Source organism: Capricornis sumatraensis, chromosome 6 (assembly GCF_032405125.1).
Source record: "Capricornis sumatraensis isolate serow.1 chromosome 6, serow.2, whole genome shotgun sequence".
In the NCBI taxonomy this organism is placed as follows: domain Eukaryota; kingdom Metazoa; phylum Chordata; class Mammalia; order Artiodactyla; family Bovidae; genus Capricornis; species Capricornis sumatraensis.
The window spans coordinates 95,583,535-95,605,030 of record NC_091074.1 but is presented as its reverse complement, the minus strand read 5'-3'; the positions used below and the strand labels follow the sequence as shown (position 1 = coordinate 95,605,030).

At 38.8% G+C, this 21,496-nt stretch overlaps 1 protein-coding gene across 2 annotated transcripts in view; it reads right to left on the bottom strand.

The window, feature by feature from the left end:
- The window catches only part of AUH (AU RNA binding methylglutaconyl-CoA hydratase), a 183,228-nt gene that overhangs the window by 115,941 nt on the left and 45,791 nt on the right, over window positions 1–21,496 (bottom strand). Inside the window, exon 4 of one of the 2 annotated variants that reach the window (XM_068974231.1) lies at window positions 12,462–12,548. The exons of the other annotated variant lie outside the window; for it this stretch is intronic. Coding sequence (XP_068830332.1) covers window positions 12,462–12,548 — 87 coding nt within the window. The remainder of the gene's footprint in view (window positions 1–12,461; window positions 12,549–21,496) is intronic. 2 annotated transcript variants of the gene reach the window in all.

Genomic DNA, 21,496 nt, shown 5'->3' with positions numbered 1-21,496 from the left:
GCATACAGATTTCTCAAAGGCAGGTTAGGTGGTTTGGTATTCCCATCTCCTTCAGAATTTTCCACAGTTTATTGTGATCCACACAGTCAAAGGCTTTGGCATAGTCAATAAAGCAGAAATAGATGTGTTTCTGGAACTCTCTTGCATTTTCAATGATCCAGTGGATGTTGGCAATTTGATGTCTGGTTCCTCTGCCTTTTCTAAAACCAGCTTGAAAATCAGGGAGTTCACGGTTCACGTATTGCTGAAGCCTGCCTTGGAGAATTTTGAGCATTACTTTACTAGCATGTGAGATGAGTGCAATTGTGCGGTAGTTTGCGCATTCTTTGGCATTGCCTTTGGAATTGGAATGAAAACTGATCTTTTCCAGTCCTGTGGCCACTGCTGAGTTTTCCAAAGTTGCTGGCATACTGAGTGCAGCACTTTCACAGCATCATCTTTCAGAATTTGAAACAGCTCAACTGGAATTCCATCACCTCCACTAGCTTTGTTCGTGGTGATGCTTTCTAAGGCCCACTTGACTTCACATTCCAAGATGTCTGGCTCTAGATTAGTGATCACATCATCATGATTATCTGGGTCATGAAGATCTTTTTTGTATAGTTCTTCTGTGTATTCTTGCCACCTCTTCTTAATATCTTCTGCTTCTGTTAGGTCCAGACCATTTCTGTCCTTTATTGAGCCCATCTTTGCATGAAATGTTCCCTTGGTATCTCTCATTTTCTTGAAGAGATCTCTAGTCTTTCCCATTCTGTTGTTTTCCTCGATTTCTTTGCATTGATCACTGAAGAAGGCTTTCTTATCTCTTCTTGCTATTCTTTGGGACTCTGCATTCAGATGCTTATATCTTTCCTTTTCTCCTTTGCTTTTCGCTTCTCTTCTTTTCACAGCTATTTGTAAGGCCTCCCCAGACAGCCATTTTGCTTTTTTGCATTTCTTTTCCATGGGGATGGTCTTGATCCCTGTCTCCTGCACAAAGTCACGAACCTCATTCCATAGTTCATCAGGCACTCTATCTATCAGATCTAGGCCCTTAAATCTATTTCTCACCTCCACTGTATAATCATAAGGGATTTGATTTAGGTCATACCTGAATGTTCTAGTGGTTTTCCCTACTTTGTTCAATTTCAGTCTGAATTTTGTAATAGGAGTTCATGATCTGAGCCACAGTCAGCTCCTGGTCTTGTTTTTGTTGACTGTATAGAGCTTCTCCATCTTTGGCTGCAAAGAATATAATCAATCTGATTTCAGTGTTGACCATCTGGTGATGTCCATGTGTAGAGTCTTCTCTTGTGTTGTTGGAAGAGGGTGTTTGCTATGACCAGTGAGTTTTCTTGGCAAAACTCTATTAGTCTTTGCCCTGCTTCATTCCACATTCCAAGGCCAAATTTGCCTGTTACTCCAGGTGTTTCTTGACTTCCTACTTTTGCATTCCAGTCCCCTATAATGAAAAGGATATCTTTTTTGGCTGTTAGTTCTAAAAGGTCTTGTAGGTCTTCATAAAACTGTTCAACTTCAGCTCTTCAGCATTACTGGTTGAGGCATAGACTTGGATAACTGTGATATTGAATGGTTTGCCTTGGAGACGAACAGAGATCATTCTGTCGTTTTTGAGATTGCATCCAAGTACTGCATTTCGGACTCTTCTGTTGACCATGATGGCTACTCCATTTCTTCTGAGGGATTCCTGCCCGCAGTAGTAGATTTAATGGTCATCTGAGTTAAATTCACCCGTTCCAGTCCATTTTAGTTCTCTGATTCCTAGAATGTCGACGTTCACCCTTGCCATCTCGTTTGACCACTTCCAATTTGCCTTGATTCATGGACCTGACATTCCAGGTTCCTATGCAATATTGCTCTTTACAGCATCGGATCTTGCTTCTATCACCAGTCACATCCACAACTGGGTATTGTTTTTGCTTTGGCTCCATCCCTTCATTCTTTCTGGAGTTATTTCTCCACTGATCTCCAGTAGCATATTGGGCACCTAATGACCTGGGGAGTTCCTCTTTTGGTATCCTATCATTTTGCCTTTTCATACTGTTCATGGGGTTCTCAAGGCAAGAATACTGAAGTGGCTTGCCATTCCCTTCTCCTGTGGACCACATTCTGTCAGACCTCTCCACCAAGAACCATCCGTCTTGGGTTGCCCAGCAGGCATGGCTTGGTTTCATTTGAGTTAAGACAAGGCTGTGGTCCTGGTGTCATTAGATTGACTAGTTTTCTGTGAGTATGGTTTCAGCATGTCTGCCCTCTGATGCCCTCTTGCAACACCTACCATCTTACCTGGGTTTCTCTTACCTTGGTCGTTGGGTATCTCTTCACAGCTGCCAATGTCATCTCAAAATGCATGTTGTGGGTGAGGGGCCTGGTGCCAGTCTCTGAGTTTTCAAACATTCCCTTTCAATAACCTCAGATATACAGATGACACCACCCTTTGGCAGAAAGTGAAGAGGAACTAAAAAGCCTCTTGATGAAAGTGAAAGAGAGTGAAAAAGTTGGCTTAAAGCTCAACATTCAGAAAATGAAGATCATGACATCTGGTCCCATCACTTCATAGGAAATAGATGGGGAACCAGTGGAAACAGTGTCAGACTTTATTTTGGGGGGCTCCAAAATCATTACAGATGGTGACTGCAGCCATGAAACTAAAAGACACTTACTCCTTGGAAGGAAAGTTATGACCAACCTAGATAGCATATTCAAAAGCAGAGACACTACGTTGCCGACTAAGGTCCGTCTAGTCAAGGCTATGGTTCTTCCTGTGGTCATGTATGAATGTGAGAGTTGGACTGTGAAGAAGGCTAAGCGCCGAAGAATTGATGCTTTTGAACTGTGGTGTTGGAGAAGATTCTTGAGGGTCCCTTGGACTGCAAGGAGATTCAACCAGTCCATCCTAAAGGAGATCAGCCCTGGGATTTCTTTGGAAGGAATGATGCTAAAGCTGAAACTCCAGTACTTTGGCCACCTTATGCGAAGAGTTGACTCATTGGAAAAGACTCTGATGCTGGGAGGGATTGGGGGCAGGAGGAGAAGGGGACAACAGAGGATGAGATAGCTGGATGGCATCACTGACTCAATGAACGTGACTCTGAGTGAACTCCTGAAGTTGGTGATGGACAGGGAGGCCTGGCGTGCTGCAATTCATGGGGTCGCAGAGTCGGACATGACTGAGCGACTGAACTGACTGAACTGACTTTCTCAAATTAGCAGACAGCTAGTAGCTAGCTTCCCTGGTGGCTCAGAGGTTAAAGCGTCTGCCTCCAATGCGGGAGACCGGGGTTCGATCCCTGGGTCGGGAAGATACCCTGGAGAAGGAAATGGCAACCCACTCCAGTATTCTTGCCTGGAGAATCCCATGGACTGAGGAGCCTGGTGGGCTGCAGTCCACGGGGTCACAAAGAGTCAGACACGATTGAGTGACTTTACTTACTTACTTACTTAAAGACTAGCAGGGAGACACTCTTTCTGCCAGTTTCTGATGTATATGTCAGAACTTTTCTCTATCTCTTTTATACTTTAATAGTAAAATACAAAAGCTCTGAGCAATCAAGCCTCGTCACTGGCCCCAGCTTGAATTCTTCTCTCCAGATGCCAAGAATCCTGGCATCTTTCACAGCTCGGCAACAACCTTTCAGTATCTCCTTTATTTCTGCTCTGATCTTTATAATTTCTTTCCTTTTATTAACTCTGGGTGGGTTTTAGCCTCCATGTGCTTGGGATTTGGGTTTTTTGGGTTTTTTTTTGAGGGTTTAATAATACAAGTAAATAGTAATTTTATTGTTTTGTGGCTGATGCCTATCTCACAGTGTTGTGGTTGCAAAAGATGCTTGATAAGATCTCAAATTTTTGTAACTTTACTGGGGCTAGTTTTGTGGATCAGTATGTGACCTATCCTGAAGAATGTTCCACATATACCTAAAAAGAATGTGTACTCTGCTCTTTAGAGCACAGGTCTAATGTGTCGATTGAGGCCAATATTTCCTTATTCATTTTCTGTCTGGATTATCTGTTCACTGATGTAAGTGGGGTGTTAAAATCCCCTACTATTATTGTGTTACTACCAATTTCTCCCTTTTATGTGTCTAGGTGTGCCTATGCTGGCTGCATACTCAATTGATCCCATGGTCATTATGTAATGTCCTTCTTTGTCTCCTGTAACAGTCTTTGTTGTAAAAATCTACTCTGTCTGATATAACTATCCTGACATTCTTTTCATTTCTACTTGCATAGAATAACTTTTTCCACCCTCTTACTTTCAGTCTGTGTGTGTATCCATGCTGTGTTTGTATCCATTCAGCAACTACATCTTTGATTAGAGCTTTCAGTCAATTTACATATAAAGTGATTACTAATAGCGAAAGTCACTCAGTCCTGACTCTGCTACCCCATGGACTATACATATATACAGTCCATGGAATTCTCCAGACCAGAATACTGGAGTGGGTAGACTTTCCCTTCTCTGTGGATCTTCCCAACCCAAGGATCAAACCCAGGTCTGCTGTATCGCAGGCAGATTCTTTACCACCTGAGCCACAAGGGAAGCCCAAGAATACTGGAGTGGGTAACCTATCCCTTTTCTAGCGGACTTTCCCAACTCAGGAATCAAACCAGCATCTCCTGCATTGCAGGCAGATTCTTTACCAACGGAGCTATCAGGGAAGTCCAATTACTGATAGTAATTACTGAATTATTGTTATTTTGAAAATTGTGTTTGGGCTTTTTGTGAAGTTGTTTTTTGTTCTTCTTTTACTCTATTCCCTTGTGATTTATCATCTTAAGTGTTACATTTGGATTCCTTTCTTGTTTTGTGTGTGCATCTATTATATTACTACATTTTTGGTTTGCAGTTAGCATGCAGTTTAAATATACCAATATGTATGTTTTGAGTAATTATTTTAAGCTGATGATCCCTTAAGTTTAAATGTATTTGAACAACTCTGCATTTCTACCTGCCCCAATATGTCACTGTTTTTGACATCATATTTTATATTATTTTATGTATCCCTTTACTACTTATTGAAGATACAGGTGATTTTACTACTTTCATTTAACTTTCATACTACTTTTATATGTGGTTGATTTACTACCTTTACTATATATTTGCCTTCACCAACAATAGTTTTTTCTTTCATAATTTTCATATTTCTAGTTGTAGCCTTTTTATTTTATTTTTTTTTTTTGAGGTGTGTTTATTACACTTGGGATAAGTAAGTGGACTATCCAACTAAAATTCAAGGAGAGGTGATCAGAGCTGACTTAAGAGGAGGACAGGGAGTCATATATGGAAATTTAACAAGGATCTAAGGAGGCTCCCTGGAGTAACAATGTTCATGGATCAATGAATATACAGGCCTCCTGAGTTGGTCTATTTTTAAAAAGAAAACTTGCTATATTATTAAGTAAATTCAAAAATCAACTAATACTGTCTCCAGGATTGAGGGGATATTAGAATCCCAGAGAATGCTAAATCAGCAACCCCTTTCCCTCACTAATCTACCTGAAAAAAAAAGACAGTCTGAACAAAACCCTCTTTCATTTTTCCCAGTTTTTTTCTAGGATGAACCCTGACAGATAATTGAACAACTGCCCTTTGGATAGTGGCTGCAGAGAATTGAGCAAAGGGCCTGGGAATTCTGAAATACAGATCAGATGAGTTCTTAAAACTTAATCTTGAGTTCTCTACCATTCTTTTACTGGTCAATATTACTAAAATTGTATCATGCCTGAAATGTTTACTACTCCAGTGAAAATCATTCCAGGTTGCAATTTTTCCCCTTCTCAAATATATCACTATTTCTCCAGATTTATTTTTTCTTAATCTCATCATCCATCATGATAAAAACTTGGCCTTTTCTTTTTCTCTTTGAAAATCCCCTCCACTACTCTGTGTAAAGTTGGTTTGCTAGTGCTATAAGCTTTTCTTGTCTGTAAAAGTTTTGATCCCTACATCAAATCTGAATGAAAGCCTGTGGGTAGAGTATATTAGGTTGTAGGTTTTTCCCTTGCATCAATTTAAGTGTATCAAGCCACAACCTTCTGCTCTGCAGGGTTTCTGCTAAAAAGTCAGCTGATAACCTTAAGGGAGTTCCCTTTTAGGTAACTTGTTACTCTTCCTTGCTGCTTTTAATAGTCTCTCTTTATGGTTAGTTTTTGCCATTTTAATTGTACAATGTATCTTGGTGTGATCTTTTTGGGGTTGATCTTGTTGGGGGCTCTCTGTTCTTCCTGGTCCTTTCCCAGGTCAGGGAAGTTGTTAGCTATTATGTCTTCAAATACATTCCATTCCCTTTTCTCTCTTCTTCTGGGACTCCTAAAACGCAAATGTTCAGAAGCTTGGTGCCCTACAAGCCTCTTAAACTGTCCTCATTTCTTCTTCTTCTTTTTCTGTTCCGTTTCATTGATTTCCACTACTCCATTTTTCCAGCTAACTTGTTCCTCTCTATGATCTAATCTACTGTTGATCTCTTCTAGCATTTTTTTTTCTTTCAGTTACTGCATTCTTAAGCTCTGTTTGGTCATTTCATATTTTAGAACTCTTTGTTAAAATTTTCTATATTCTCAATCTATACATCCAATCTTTTCCTGATTTCTTTGAACATTTTTAGGATCAATTACCTTGAACTTCTTATCTTGTAAATTGCTTATCTCTACTCATTTAGTCCTTATGGAGTTTTATCTTGTTCCTTCATTTAGAACATGTACCTCTGTGGCCTCTTTCTGACTAATTTGTCATTTCTATTGCTATGTATTTGGTAGTTTGGTTACATTCCCCAACCTTGGAGAACGGCTCTTTAGTAGGAGACATCCTATGTGTTCCAGCAACACACTCCAACAGTGTGTTGGAGTGACATACACCCAACAGAACTGTATGCTTAAGGTATGCCCCTCATGGGGGCTGCATGGGCCCTGCTGTTACAGCAAGCTGACTACTGTGAACAGTCTGGCAGGCATAGCTGGCTCCAAGTCAGCTGTTTGCCAGGTCCTTACTGCTGCTGGTTGATGCTAGGCAGGGATGGGTCACAAGGTGGTTGGCTGGCTGTGGATCCCTAGGGGGTCCCAAGGCTAGTAATGGATCACTGGTGGGCAGAGCCAGGTTGTGGGGCAGGTAACTGCAGAGCTGGGGTTCCTGGATCTAACGTTGATTGGCTGGTAGGCAGAGCCAGTTCCTGACATAGCTGGCTGCAGGGCCCAGGGTGTCCCAAAGCTGTTGCTGTCCTGTTGGTGTGTACGGCTGAATCCTGGGTAGGCCTGCTGAGGGATCCAAAACGTCTTAGAGCTAGTGTTGGCTTGCATCAGGGCAGGTCCTGTGAACAAGCTGGTAAAGCTGGTCTGAGGTTAATACCAGTCCCTGGGTGGGCAAAGCCAGATCCTAGAGTCTTTGGCCCTGGAGGTCCTGAAGTTGGTGTATCAACACGCTAGTGGGCAGGGCTGGGGTCGAAGGTGACGTGAAGCTGGTGCCTGCCCAATGGCTGCTGAGGTTGGTCTAAGGCTAGTGCCAGCCAACTGATAGGCAGAGTCAGGACCTTAAGTCTCTGACTGCAGGGCCCTTAGGTGGGCATCTATCGCCAGCTTACTAGTGTGCAGGGCTTGGTCCCAGACCCTCTGGAGGACAGGGCCAGGTCCCAGAGTAGTTGTGGGCTCAAGAAGTCTTGAAGCAGCTGGCATGGGGTCGCAAAAGAGTTGCACACAACTAGCGACTTCAAAGCTGGTGGGTGAGGCTGTATCCCAGCCTAGTTGGTTGCTTTGCCTGAAGTACCCTAGTACTAGCTATGACAGGCTGGTGGGTGATAAGCTAGAGTGTGCTGTTTTGTGCTAAGTTGCTTCAGATGTGTCCAACTCTTTGCGACTCTATGGACTGTATGTAGCCTGCCAGGCTCCTTTGTCCAAAGGATTCTCCAGGCAAGAATACTGGAGTAGGTTGCCATAACTTCCTCTAGGGGATCTTCCTGACCCAGGGATTGAACTCAATCTCTTACATTTCATTGGCAAGCAGGTTCTTTACCATGAGCACCACCTGGGAAGACCTCACAGTACACCACCAAAGATAAAGCCAAGAGAATAAGACAATCCACAGACTGGGACAAAGTATTTGCAAACGACACATCTGATAAAGGAATGTTATCTAAAATATACGAAAAATGCAAAGCTCAACAATAAGAAAAGCAATTCAATTAAAAACTGAGCCAAAAGCCTTAACAAACACCTCACCAAAGAAGGGAGAAGGCAATGGCACCCCACTCCAGTACTCTTGCCTGGAAAATCCCATGGATGGAGGAGCCTAGTAGGCTGCAGTCCATGGGGTCACTAAGAGTCGGACACAACTAAGCGACTTCACTTTCACTTTTCACTTTCATGCAGTGGCGAAGGAAATGGCAACCCACTCCAGTGTTCCTGCCTGGAGAATCCCAGGGATGGAGGAGCCTGGTGGGCTGCCGTCTATGGGTCACACAGAGTTGGACACGACTAAAGCGACTTAGCAGCAGCAGCAGCACCAAAGAAGACATAAAGATAGTAAACAAGCCTATGAAAAGACACATCATACATCATCATGGAAATGCAAATTAAAACAATAAAGAGATACCACTACATACCTATCAGAATAGCCACAACCTGGAGTACTGACAAATGCTGGCATGGATATAAAGCAACAGAAACTCATTCACTGCCAATGGGAAGACAAAATGGTACAGCCACTTTGGAAGACAGTTTGGTAAATTCTTAACTAGACAGACTCTTAACCACACAATCTAGCGATCATGTTCCTTGGTAGTTACACAAAGGAAGTGAAAACACAGTTACTCAAAAATCTGCACACAGAGGTGTGCAGCATCTTTATTCATAACTGCCAACACCTGGAAGCAACCAAGATGTTCTTCAGTAGGTATATGGATAAACAAACTGTGATACATCTTTACACTGGAATATTATTCAGCAATAAAAAGAAAAGAGCTCGCAAGGCATGAAACAACCTGGAGAAAATGTCAATGCGTATTACTTAGTGAAAAGAAGCCAATCTGAAAAAGCTACATATTATATGATTCCAAATATCTGATACTCTGGAAATGCAAAACCATGAAGCCAGTAAAACGCGGTTGCCAGACACGGCAGAAGGGATGGACAGAACAAGCACAGAAGGTTTTTAGGGCAGTGAAAACACTCTGCATAACACTATAATGATGAATACATGTTAGTTTACATTTGTTCAAACCCATGGAATGTAAAACACTAATAATGAACCCTAATGTAAACATATGGACTTGGATAATTATGATATATCAATGTTGGTTCATCAGTTATAACCAATGTGCCACTCTGGTGTGAAATATTAATAATGGGGAAAAGGTTATGCATACTGAGGGCTGAAGATATATGAGAAATCTCTTTACCCACCCTCCATTTTGACATGAACCTAAAACTGCTCCTGAAAAAATAGTCTTTAAAAGAAAAAAAAATTGAGTTGCTGCAACATGGACCATAACAGCCCCACAAAACCTAAAATATCTGTCAGTCCTTTTAAGAAAAAGTTTGCTAGCCCATGGTTTAAACAAAGAGATTTGATCAAGACAGTTTTTACTTGCCCCTCAAAATCTCAGTAAGTCCCCAAAAATAGACATCTTAAAAGATTTATGCCCATTGTAATATCATAGTGAAAAGTATCTCTCCCAAGTTAGGGAACCCATGGAAGGGAAACAAGTATACTGGATCAGGATCCAGAACAGAAATGCTACCACTATAACCACTGAAAAGAAAATACCACTACTAAAAAAGGAATAGTTCTTCATTTAAGAAGTCCCAGAAAATTCCAATTTCAGATTCAATAAAATAGAAAGAGGCTGAGAAGAAACATCAAGGTAATGTTTACAACTGAACCAGTCTTAACAATTCATCCTAGCATATATATACAGTTACGGACAGCATAAACTTTTATTTCCAAGATCAAGTTCCCTGACCACAATGGAAAACAAATCCATGCTCTGCCTCAGAAGACATCTATCTGACCATGTAGTCGTGTGGAAAGAGAAGCAGAGGAGAGCCTCTAATAAAACTGACAAGGGATAAACAAAAGGTAGGAAGACAAAAGAACTATTTTAGAAATCAAAACATATATATTTTAAAACTTAGCTCTAAAAACAAAAGGTAAACAACAATAACAAAACCCCAAAGATGTCACATGGTCAAATTCTACTACTCTTTCAAGTAACAGAAGATTTCCCTGGATAGCACAGAAAAAGATGAAAAACTTCTCACTTTAACACAAAACACATAATTAGAAGATCCCATCTCATTTATGCTTATATCAAAACATATAAAATTAAATCCAGTGGTATATATTAAAAACCACCATAACCACTAACCACAATGACCAGGCAGTATTTATTCTGGTAACACAAGGCCAGTGTAGCATCAGTAATGCTAGTAATACAATTTAGTATAATCAAAGCTGAGACAAATTCTAATAGATACCATCTTGACACATACCAAAAAGGCAGCTGACAAATTTTAACCCTTATTCTTGACAAGAAGAGTAATAAACTCCAAAACAAGCTGAAATATAAGAAAACTCCCTGAACTTGATAACTACTGGCAAAATATTAAATGCATTCCTCATACTCAAATAAAGGGATGAAGATGATCACTTCAAAAACTGAATATTGCGCCAAAAGCCTTAGCCAATGGGAAAATATATGAAAAATGTTAAGATTAAAATGTTGGAAAAGGAGAAGATAAAAACAGCATTATTTATATATAAGGAACTTTTTTGCTTTCTGGAAAACACAAGAAAATTGAAAAATAACAATAACTAATACAAGTAATAAGCTAGCATGATACAAAACAAGCACATAAAATTCAACAAATTTCCTACAGACCTACAACAATAACCAGACTTCAACAGAATTATCAGGAAAAGATTCCATTCAAAGGAAAAAGTGCTATAAAATAAGGATAAATCTGAGAGGGGAAAAAAGATACAAGACTGAAGCCAATGCGAAGAAAACTTTCTTAAAGAACATTAAAACATGAATGATCCCCCCATAAAATGAGAGACATGCACATGATGAATGGAAAGACTCTGTATCATAAAAACGCTAATTCTTTACAAACAATATTTACAGAAATTCCAATCACAGGCTCATGAAACTATTTTTCCTCTTCCCTTTAAAATTAACAATCCTAAATTCATTTGGAAGAATTGAGGTGTGAGGAATAGCAAATAAATCTTCAGTTTAAAAAAAAAAAACAATGAGAACTTACTACCCTCTAGATATATCAAGCTCCTGGAATTAAATTAGGGTGGGATATTAAGAGACAATACCTGTAATACATTTAACAACAAAAGATCAATACAAAACTGACTTTTAAGTAAATAGTTATTAAATGATACTATAGGAAAGGAGATGAAGAATGTGAAAAGGCAATCTACAGAAGCGGAAAGGCAAGTTTAATTTGAAAAGATATAACATTACACTAGCATCTGGGAAAGTGCAAATTAAAATGTTAAGATCTATTTTTTCTTTAACTTTGGCAAACTAAAAAGGTAACAACATTAAATGTTGCAAGAACATGAAGAAACAGGTACTGTCATATAATTGATGGAATATAAATTATTGTAATCTTTTTGCAATATAATCTGGTAGCATTTATTAAAATGTAAAATGAACACATGATACTTAGAACTGCAATACCATATTTAGAAATCTATCTTATATATACCAATGTTCTAAAAGAATCTGTACAAAGGAATCACTATTTTATTATAAAAAACAAAAGCAGTTTAAAACAACATGAAAACAAAACAGCCAAAACAACAAAAACATCCAATGTTCATTAATGAAGAAATAATTTAAAATTCTGGGTAAGACCATGGATTACTATGCAGTGATGTATTAAAAGGTATTAAAAATAAAAGCAAATTTATATGTACTAAAATGTAAACCTTACAAAGAAGACTGTAATTCTAAAGAAACAGTATAATCCCACTTATGCAAAAAATAAATCCAAATCTACATGTCTGTGAATGCAATTATTTAAGAAATATACTTATGTCAAACGCTTATGCCAAATTATTCTTTGTTTTCTAATAATTATCTCCATAAGTAACATCATCATAAATATGAGGCAGGTTTAATAACAAAATATTTTTCACAATTTTTCAAATTAAACATTAACATACATTCTGTTTTACAACCAGCTATACACCATGATTATCTAATTATGTAAATATTTTAGCCAAAGCTTATACATAAAGATGGGAAGATCCCCTGGAGAAGGGAAAGGCTACCCACTCCAGTATTCTGGCCTAGAGAATTCCATGAACTATACAGTCCATGGGGTGACAAATAGTCGGACAAGACTGAGCGACTTTCACTTCATAATACTTAAAAACAGTGTGCAACTTTTAAAATCCAATATTTAAGGTCACTTTAACCATGTTAAAAGGACAATTTAATTGTACTTACCAATTTCATTAATCATTGCTCTTATTTTGGAGACAAAAGGACCAACTTCACTGGAACTCATTTTGGCTCTTTCCTTAAGATCAGCACCTGCAAAGTATTTTATTTACGAATATAACCTAGTTAAAATTTTAAAGCAATGATTGAACATTACATAAGATTCACATAAAACTTGAAGACAGACTGGATTTATCTATCAAAGGAATCATATTCTCTAAGCATTTCTTCATCAGCATCAGACTGAACAAAATACTTGCTTTGTCTATATATCTACCAAGTACTGAAAGGAATGCTTCTCAAACTCTCATGTCAGGACCCCTTCATACTCTTAGAAGAAGAGGTACTGTTAAGATTATACATGTATCTATCCATAGTATTCTATTAGAAAATGAACCCAATTAAAATTTTTAATTATTTATCCACTGAATACAAATAAATCCATTCATGTCAACAAAAATGACTACAGATTGATGACACTTTCTTGGTTCCTGACAAGATGCTGGCAGTTCTATCCACCACTGCTTCTGCCCCATCAGTGCAAATGCCAACCCAATGAAACGTGCAAATCACACCTTACTGCTATGAAAATCACTGTTATTTTATGGATGCCTGACTTGGTGACTGCAGATCACATCTGAGAATCACTGACTAGAAAATATATACAAACCAACAATTTCATAATTATGAGTTTACCATAGAATCGTAACTTTGAAACAGTTAATAAACATAATTACTTCCTTAAGGGATCATTTGGGGCTTCTCTCATAGCTCAGTTGGCAAAGAATCCACCTGCAATGCAGGAGACCCCGGTTCGATTCCTGGGTCGGGAAGATCCACTGGAGAGGGATAGGCTACCCACTCCAGTATTCTGGCCTGGAGAATTCCATGGACTATAGAGTCCATGGGGTCACAAAGAGTCAGACACGACTGAGCAACTTTCCCTTCATTTTCAAGGGATCGTTCCTTTGTGGTTCAACAAAGACATTCTTTTTAGTAAAATTAAACCCTCTGAAAAAAGGTAGGTCCTCATTTAAATAAACAGACAAATAAAAAACAAAGTAAAATTACAGCATAGAAGGTACCTACTCAGCTACCTACACTCGTACAAGCCAATTATGAGCTGATCAGGACTAGTGCAACAAACAAGTAGCAGCAGAAGCTGAGACATTCTGAGCCCATACACTTCCTGTGGAACTGAGAACTGCAGCTGATAAAACCCATATCCTAGAACCCATATCCCCTCCTTCTGGGGCCTCCCTCCCACCCCCGCATCCCTCATCCCTCGCACCTCTCCCATTCTACCCCTCTCGGTTATCACAGAGCCCCAGGCTAAGCTCCCTGTGTTACATGGCAGCTTCTCACCAGCCGGCTGTTTTACACATGGGAGTCTTGCCTGGAAAATCCCATGGACAGAGGAGCCTGGTAGGCTGCAGTCCATGGGGTCGCTAAGAGTCAGGCACGAGTGAGCGACTTCCCTTTCACTTTTCACTTTCATGCATTGGAGAAGGAAATGCCAACCCACTTCAGTATTCTTGCCTGGAGAATCCCAGGGACAGAGGAGCCTAGTGGGCTGACGTCTACGGGGTCACACAGGGTCGGACACAACTGAAGTGACTTCTGGCTTAAGTAAAGTGGTGGGAACTCAATATGGTGGGGCTTCCCTTATAGCTCAGTTGGTAAAGAATCCATCTGCAATGCAAGAGACCTGGGTTCAATTCCTGGGTCCGGAAGATCCCCTGGAGATGGAAATGGCAACCCACTCCAGTATTCTTGCCTGGAAAATCCCATGGACAGAGGAGCCTGGCGGGCTACAGTCCATGAAGTCACAAGAGTTGGACATGACTTAGCAACTAAATAAAGACTAATATGGTAGTCTTTTTGGATGTCTGATATATGTCTTCATAGTTAATTTTTCCCATGAACAATTAAAATTTAGCATCAAAGAAAAATGTTAGTAGTGCCAAAGGAATTCTAAACTAGTAGGATATATTTGTTAAAGAAATAATGGTTCGATTCACTATCATTTAACATGAAGAATACAATTTTAAATTCAGAATGTAAACTGCTGCCCAGTGCATGTTAGGTAACACATACTGGCTAATAAGCAGCTACATGTAGTATGATATGAGGGAAGGGAATAGACAGGAGAGGACCCAAAGCCATGGGACAGACAGGGAATCTGAGGAAGTCGTCCTGAAGAAGCCCTCGTAACTGAACCACGGGATCCATCATGTCCTTGGACCCCAGAGCACCAGGAGGGTGCCCACTAACAAGAGCTCCGACTGGGGGTCTTACCAACATTCTGACCCTGTGACCACGCAGCATGCCTGAAAACCACTCTCAGGTTAAAAAGACAAAGCTGCTAGAAACCATGCCAGCAATTAAAGGGAATCAAGGTTTCCTCTTAACATATGTAGCCCATTTACCTGCACACTAGACCCAGCAGAGAAGTATAGAAGACGTGTCTGATTATGGAATGCAGCTTTATCCACACAACTGTGTGAGACAGAAAATGAATGGCTTTAAAGTGGGGAAAGAAACTAACTGCCAATCTAGAATTCTAATCTAATCAAACCTATCCTTCAAAATGATGGTGAATAAAAACATTTTACAGGCCAACTCACAGACACATCCTCAAACACACCATCAGGCCCAAGCTAAAAAAGCACTAAAGGGAATTCACTTCAGGCAGACCATCAGAGTAGAGTTTTAAAACTTATTTTATACTGCTTATAAGAGATATTCTTAAAATATAAGGGCACTGACTGGCTAAAGTAAAAGTGTAAAAAAATGCAAACACTAACCAAGAGAACTTGTAAAGTTATCTTCATCTCTGACAAGAGAAGTAAGGCAAGAAATATTGCTCAATGAGAAGGTTATTTTATAATAAGAAACATGATCCATCACAAAAGACGTAAAAATTCTAAAATGGCATACATAAAAAGACAGCCCCAAAATAAAGCAAAAATTCACAGAACCAAAATGAAAAAACTGTCACACCTACAACTACAGTGGACTCTAATAGACCTTTCACAATAACTGATAAAGCAGTCAAATATTCCTATCAAAAAATAAAAACAGGAAAAAAGTCCCAAACCAGGAGAAAAGAAATAGCAAACACTGGAGGAAAAAAACTTTTAATAGAAAACAAATGTATGAGAGAAAAATCAAAACAGTCAGCTTTTGAAAAAAACTAAAATAAATAACAGATCTTTTAGCAAGATGGATCACAGATAGTCAGAGAAGGCACAAGTCTCAACTGAGCATGAAAAGGACAGTAATACTAAGGACTTCACAGACAATAAAACTATTAACAATTCTGACTCCATGAATTTGAAAAATGACATGAAATGAATAAATTCCTAGGAAAACACAACTTATTAAAATTGACAAAGAAACAGAAAATCTGAAAATGCAAATAAATACTTTAAAAACTGAATATGTAAAAACTTTCCTACAGAGAAAACTGCATGCCCATATGGCTACAAAAGTAAATTATTCCAAAAATATAATGAAAAACATTTACCATCAGTCTTAAATGATTATATGAAAAACAGTAAAACAAAAACTTGACAAGAACATCATAAGAAAAACAATGACAGACCAATTTTTCTCATAAGGTCTCAAAATCATAAACAAAATAGCAGTATATCATACCTACTAGTAACATACATGTATTAAGACCAATTTATACTCAAGCCAAGATTTAAGACTGGTTTAATATTAGAATTTTTAATTTAAGAAATTAAGAAAGATGAAAATCATACTAATTTTCAGTAGAAAATTAGCTGACAGAATTCAACACTCATTCCTTAACACCTTCATTGATGTCATAATTTACTTAAAATTCAGTCATTTAAAATACACAATTCAGTATTTTTTAGTAAATTTAGAGAGTTGTACAACAACATTCAGAAAACTAAGATCATGGCATCTGGTTCCATCACTTCATGGGAAATAGACGGGGAAACAGTGGAAATAGTGTCAGACTTTATCTTTTTGGGCTCCAAAATCACTGCAGATGGTGACTGAAGCCATGAAATTAAAAGACACTTACTCCTTGGAAGGAAAGTTATGACCAACCTAGAGAGCATATTCAAAAGCAGAGACACTACTTTGCCAACAAAGGCCAGTCTAGTCAAGGCTATGGTTTTTCCAGTGGTCATGTATGGATGTGAGAGTTGGACTATGAAGAAGGCTGAGCGCCAAAGAATTGATGCTTTTGAACTGTGGTGTTGGAGAAGACTCTTGAGAGTCCTTGGACTGCAGGGAGATTCAACCAGCCCATTCTAAAAGAGATCAGTCCTGGTTGTTCTTTGGAAGGAATGATGCTAAAGCTGAAACTCCAGTACTTTGGCCGCCTTATGCGAAGAGTTGACTCACTGGAAAAGACTCTGATGCTGGGAGGGATTGGGGGCAGAAGAAGAAGGGGACGACCGAGGATGAGATTGCTGGATGGCATCACGGACTCAATGGATGTGAGTTTGAGTGAACTCCAGGAGTTGGTGATAGACAGGGAGGCCTGGCATGCTGCGATTCATGGGGTCGCAAAGAGTCGGACACACTGAGCGACTGAACTAAACTGAACTGATAACTACCACAACCTAGTTTTAGAATATTTCCATTATCACAAAAATGATTCCTCATACTCATATACAGTCACTCCCTGTTCTCACCTCTAGTCCCAAACTAATGTATTTTCCTATAACTTTGCATTCTCTGGACATTTCATATAAATAAAACCCATACAATATATAGTCTTCCACTTCTTTCTTTCATACCACATAGTGTTTTTCAGGTTCATCCATGATATAAAGATGAATCAGTATCTTTTGTCTTTTTATTACCAAATAGAATTCATTGTAGAGACAGATATTTTGATTATCCATTCATTCATTGATGGACATCCGCACTATTTCTACTCTTTGGGTATTATGAAAAATATTACCATGAACACATCTGCATTCAAGTCTGTGTAGAGGAACTTTTTCACCTTCACCCAAAGACTCACTTGGGTAGAGTGGAACTGCTGAGCTATATTGTAAATTTCTATTTAATTTAAACAGGGACGGAAAAAAAAATAAAAAACCTGCCACTGCTTTCCATGATGGCTGCACGACTTTACATTCTTAGCAATGCATAAGGGTCTCTGTTGTCCTACAAGGACACTAGTCTGCCTTTTCATCACAGCCATTTTAGTGACATGATGTATTTATTATGGTTTTAAACTTGCATTTCCTGAATGACCAATGTGGCTTCCCTGGTAGCTCAGATGGTAAAGAATCTACCTGCAATGTGGGAGACAGGGTTCAATCCCTGGGTCAGGAAGATCCACTGGAGAAGAGAAAGGCTACCCACTCCAGTATTCTTATCTGGAGAATTCCATGGACAGAGAAGCCCATGGGGTTCCAAAGAGTCGGACAGAAATGGGTGACTAATTTTTATTTAATGACAAATATGACAAACCTAGACAGCATATTAAAAAGCAGAGACATTACTTTGCTATAAAGGTTCATATAGTTAAAGCTATTGGTTTTTCTAGTAGTCATGTACGGATGTGAGAGCTGGACCATAAAAGGCTGAGCACTGAAGAATTTATGCTTTTGAACTATGGTGCTGGGGAAGATTCTTGAGAGTCCCCTGAACAGCAAGGAGATCAAACCAGTTAATCCTAAAAGGAAATCGACCCTGAGTATTCACTGGAAGGACTGATGCCGAAGATGAAGTTCCAATACTGATATGAAGAGTTGACTCACTGGAAAAGACTTTTTTTTTTTTTTTGAAAAGACTCATGCTAGGAAAGACTGAGGGCAGGAGGAAAAGGGAAAGACAGAGGATGAGATGGTTGAATGTCATCACCATCTCAATGGACATGAGCTTGAGCAAACTCTGGGCAATAGTGAACAACTGGGAAGCCTGGTGTGCTGCACTCCATGGGGTCACAAGACGAACAGTACTTAGGAACTGAACAACAACAATGAGGTTATTAGTACCTTTTCAAGACGCTTAATAGCCATTCACACAGTTGATTGAAATGTCTATTCAAATCTTTTGCTGTGCAATTTATTTGATTCTTAATCGGTTGTAAGAGTTATATCTTAAATAAAAGTCCTTTTTCAGAAAAGTCATTTGGAAATATTTTCTCCTATCTGTGGCTTATCTTTTATTTTCTCCTATCTGTGGCTTATCTTTCAATAATTCTTGAGTTTTCAATTTTAATGAAATCCAGTTTATCAATATTTCTCTTTTATTATGCTTTTGTTGTCCTCTGTAATCAACACACTCATTATTGAGAATTCATAGCAAACTAAGAACAAAAGAATCTTTTTTCATTTGTTAAAGAGTAAATACAAAATACCTATAAGCAACATCACCTTTAATAGTCAAAAACTTCCTCCCAATTATCAAGAATGAGGCAATGTATTCTTAATCATTTCTACAAATGTAAATAGGGGTATTAGTCTCTGTAATAAGCAAAATTTTAATTACAAAGATCAGAAGAAAAAAAATAAAACTGTCCTTATTAGCAGATGAGTTAATTATAAATGAAGACTACTCAAAAGAAATTATAAATCATAAAAATAAGCTGGATACAGGTTCAATATACAGAAAGCAACTGTCTTTCTATATACTAGAAAAAAAAAATTTTTATATCATCTACATTAACATTCAAAAATCAAAGAGCCAAGGAATAAATATAATAAAAGATGCATAAAATCTTGACACAAAAATATACAAGAAGACTTCCCTGATCGTCCCCTGGTTAAGAATCCACCTTCCAATGCTGGGGACGTGGGTTCAATCCCAGGCTGGGGACCTAGGAGCCCACATGCTGTGGGACAGCTAAGGGCTAGGCACCTCAACTAGAGATGTGCACTGTAAACTACAGAGCACATATACACCTTGGAGTCCACACGCCACAACTAAAGAGAAGTGCATGGCACAAGACCTCACATAACCAAAATAAATAACCGGTTAAAACAAAACTTACAAAGTCTAAATTATATAAGTCCTAAATAAATGGAGGGGCTTCTCTGGTGGCTAAGTGGCAAAGAATCCACTTGCCAATAAAGAGACCCAGGTTTGATCCCTGGGTCAGGAAGATTCCCTGAAGAAGGAAATGTAAACCCACTCCAGTATTCTTGCCTGGGAAATCCCATGGACAGAGGGACCTGGTGGGCTTCAGTCCATGGGGTCGCAAAAGAGTCAGACATGACCTAGTGGCGCAACGATAATAAAATAAATGGAGGAATATATTGTGTTCATCATGTGTTAGAAGACTCCATTCTAAAAGATGTAAATTCTCTCCAAATTAACAGATTCAATATGGTACCAATCAAAACCCTAAAGCTTCTTACAAGTTGACAAAGTAGATATGCAAAAGCCCAATAAATAAGCTTAAAATAAAATTATTATAAAGCTATAGTAAATAACAAAATGTGATGTTTACTCAAAGATAGATAGAGAAACAGAACAAAGGAACAGAACAGCAAGTCCAGAAAAGACCTGCTTGACTTATGACAAAGATGGCACTGCTAGAACATTTCAATAAATGAGGCTGGGACCACTGCAAAAGAGTCAAGCACGACTTGGGGACTCAGTTCCATTCAGTCGCTCAGTCGTGTCCAACTCTTTGCGACCTCACAGACTGCAGCACGCCAGGCTTCCCTTTCCATCACCAACACTTGGAGCTTGCTCAAACTCATGTCCATTGAGTCGACGATGCTATCCAACCATCTCACCCTCTATCGTCCCCTTCTCCTCCTGACTTCAAACTTTCCCAGCATTAGGGTCTTTTCAAATGAGTCAGTTCTTCACATCTGGTGGCCAAAGTACTGGAGTTTCAGCTTCAGCATCAGTCCTTCCAATGAATATTCAGGACTGATCTCCTTTAGGATGGACTCGTTGGATCTCTGTCAAGTCCAAGAGACTCTCAAGGGTCTTCTTCAACACCACAGTTCAAAAGCATCAACTCAGCTTTCTTTATAGTCCAACTCTCATACCCATACATAACTACTGGAAAAACCATAGCTTTGACTAGATGGACCTTTGTTAGCAAAATAATGTCTCTGCTTTTTAATATGCTGTCTAGGTTGGTCATAGCTTTTCTTCCAAGGAGTAAGCATCTTCTAATTTCATGGCTGCAATCACCAATTGCAGTGATTTTGGAGTCCCCAAAATTAAAGTCTCTCACTGTTTCCATTGTTTCCCTACCTATTTGCCATGAAGTGATGGGACCAGATGCCATGATGTTAGTTTTCTGAATGTTAGGTTTTAAGCCAACTTTTTCAGGGCCAAAGGCACTGTTGATGTTGTGATTTGTCTCCGCTGCTGTATGATCCATTTTGAACTCAAATTTAAAAACTGCTTGGATTTGTTTTTTGTCTTATCATTATTTCTACAGTCTAAAATCATAAACATCAAGTAATAAGTCACTAGCAAAAAAAATAAAGCTAGAAATGAATATTAAAATGATGTACAACATAACCACATTTATTTAAGAATGTATTTCAACATAAAACGGCAAAGTTCAACAATGCAAAATTGCAATTACTTTCGCACCAACCTAATACATTTCTAATTGTGGCCCACAGGACAAATGGCAGAACCTGGACTCATGAAGGCCTGTATTCTTCCCTCCTTACTCACGACTACCAATAAATCCTAATTTCCTTCCCCAAAAGACAAATGAAAAAAAAAAAAAAAATTCCTGACCCCCATACACCATTACCTGATCCAGCTACCACCAATTTTCTCTTTTTTTAAATAAGCCAGACTCCTCAAAAGGGCTGTTCCAATCTCTCCTCTTACAGTATGTCTCTAAGTAAAAGGGACAAAAAGACAGTAAATATAAGTATAATAAATAACCTACATAAAAAGTAATAAACATTCAGGAGTAAAGCAATCAGGAAATGTGAAGCTGGAGTAGAAGACGTGACCCACGCCACAATATTAAATAGTATCATCGCACTGTTCTTACTGACAAAGTGTAATAAAATTCAGTGAGATCTCTGTAGTTTGTAAGTTCCTGATAATTT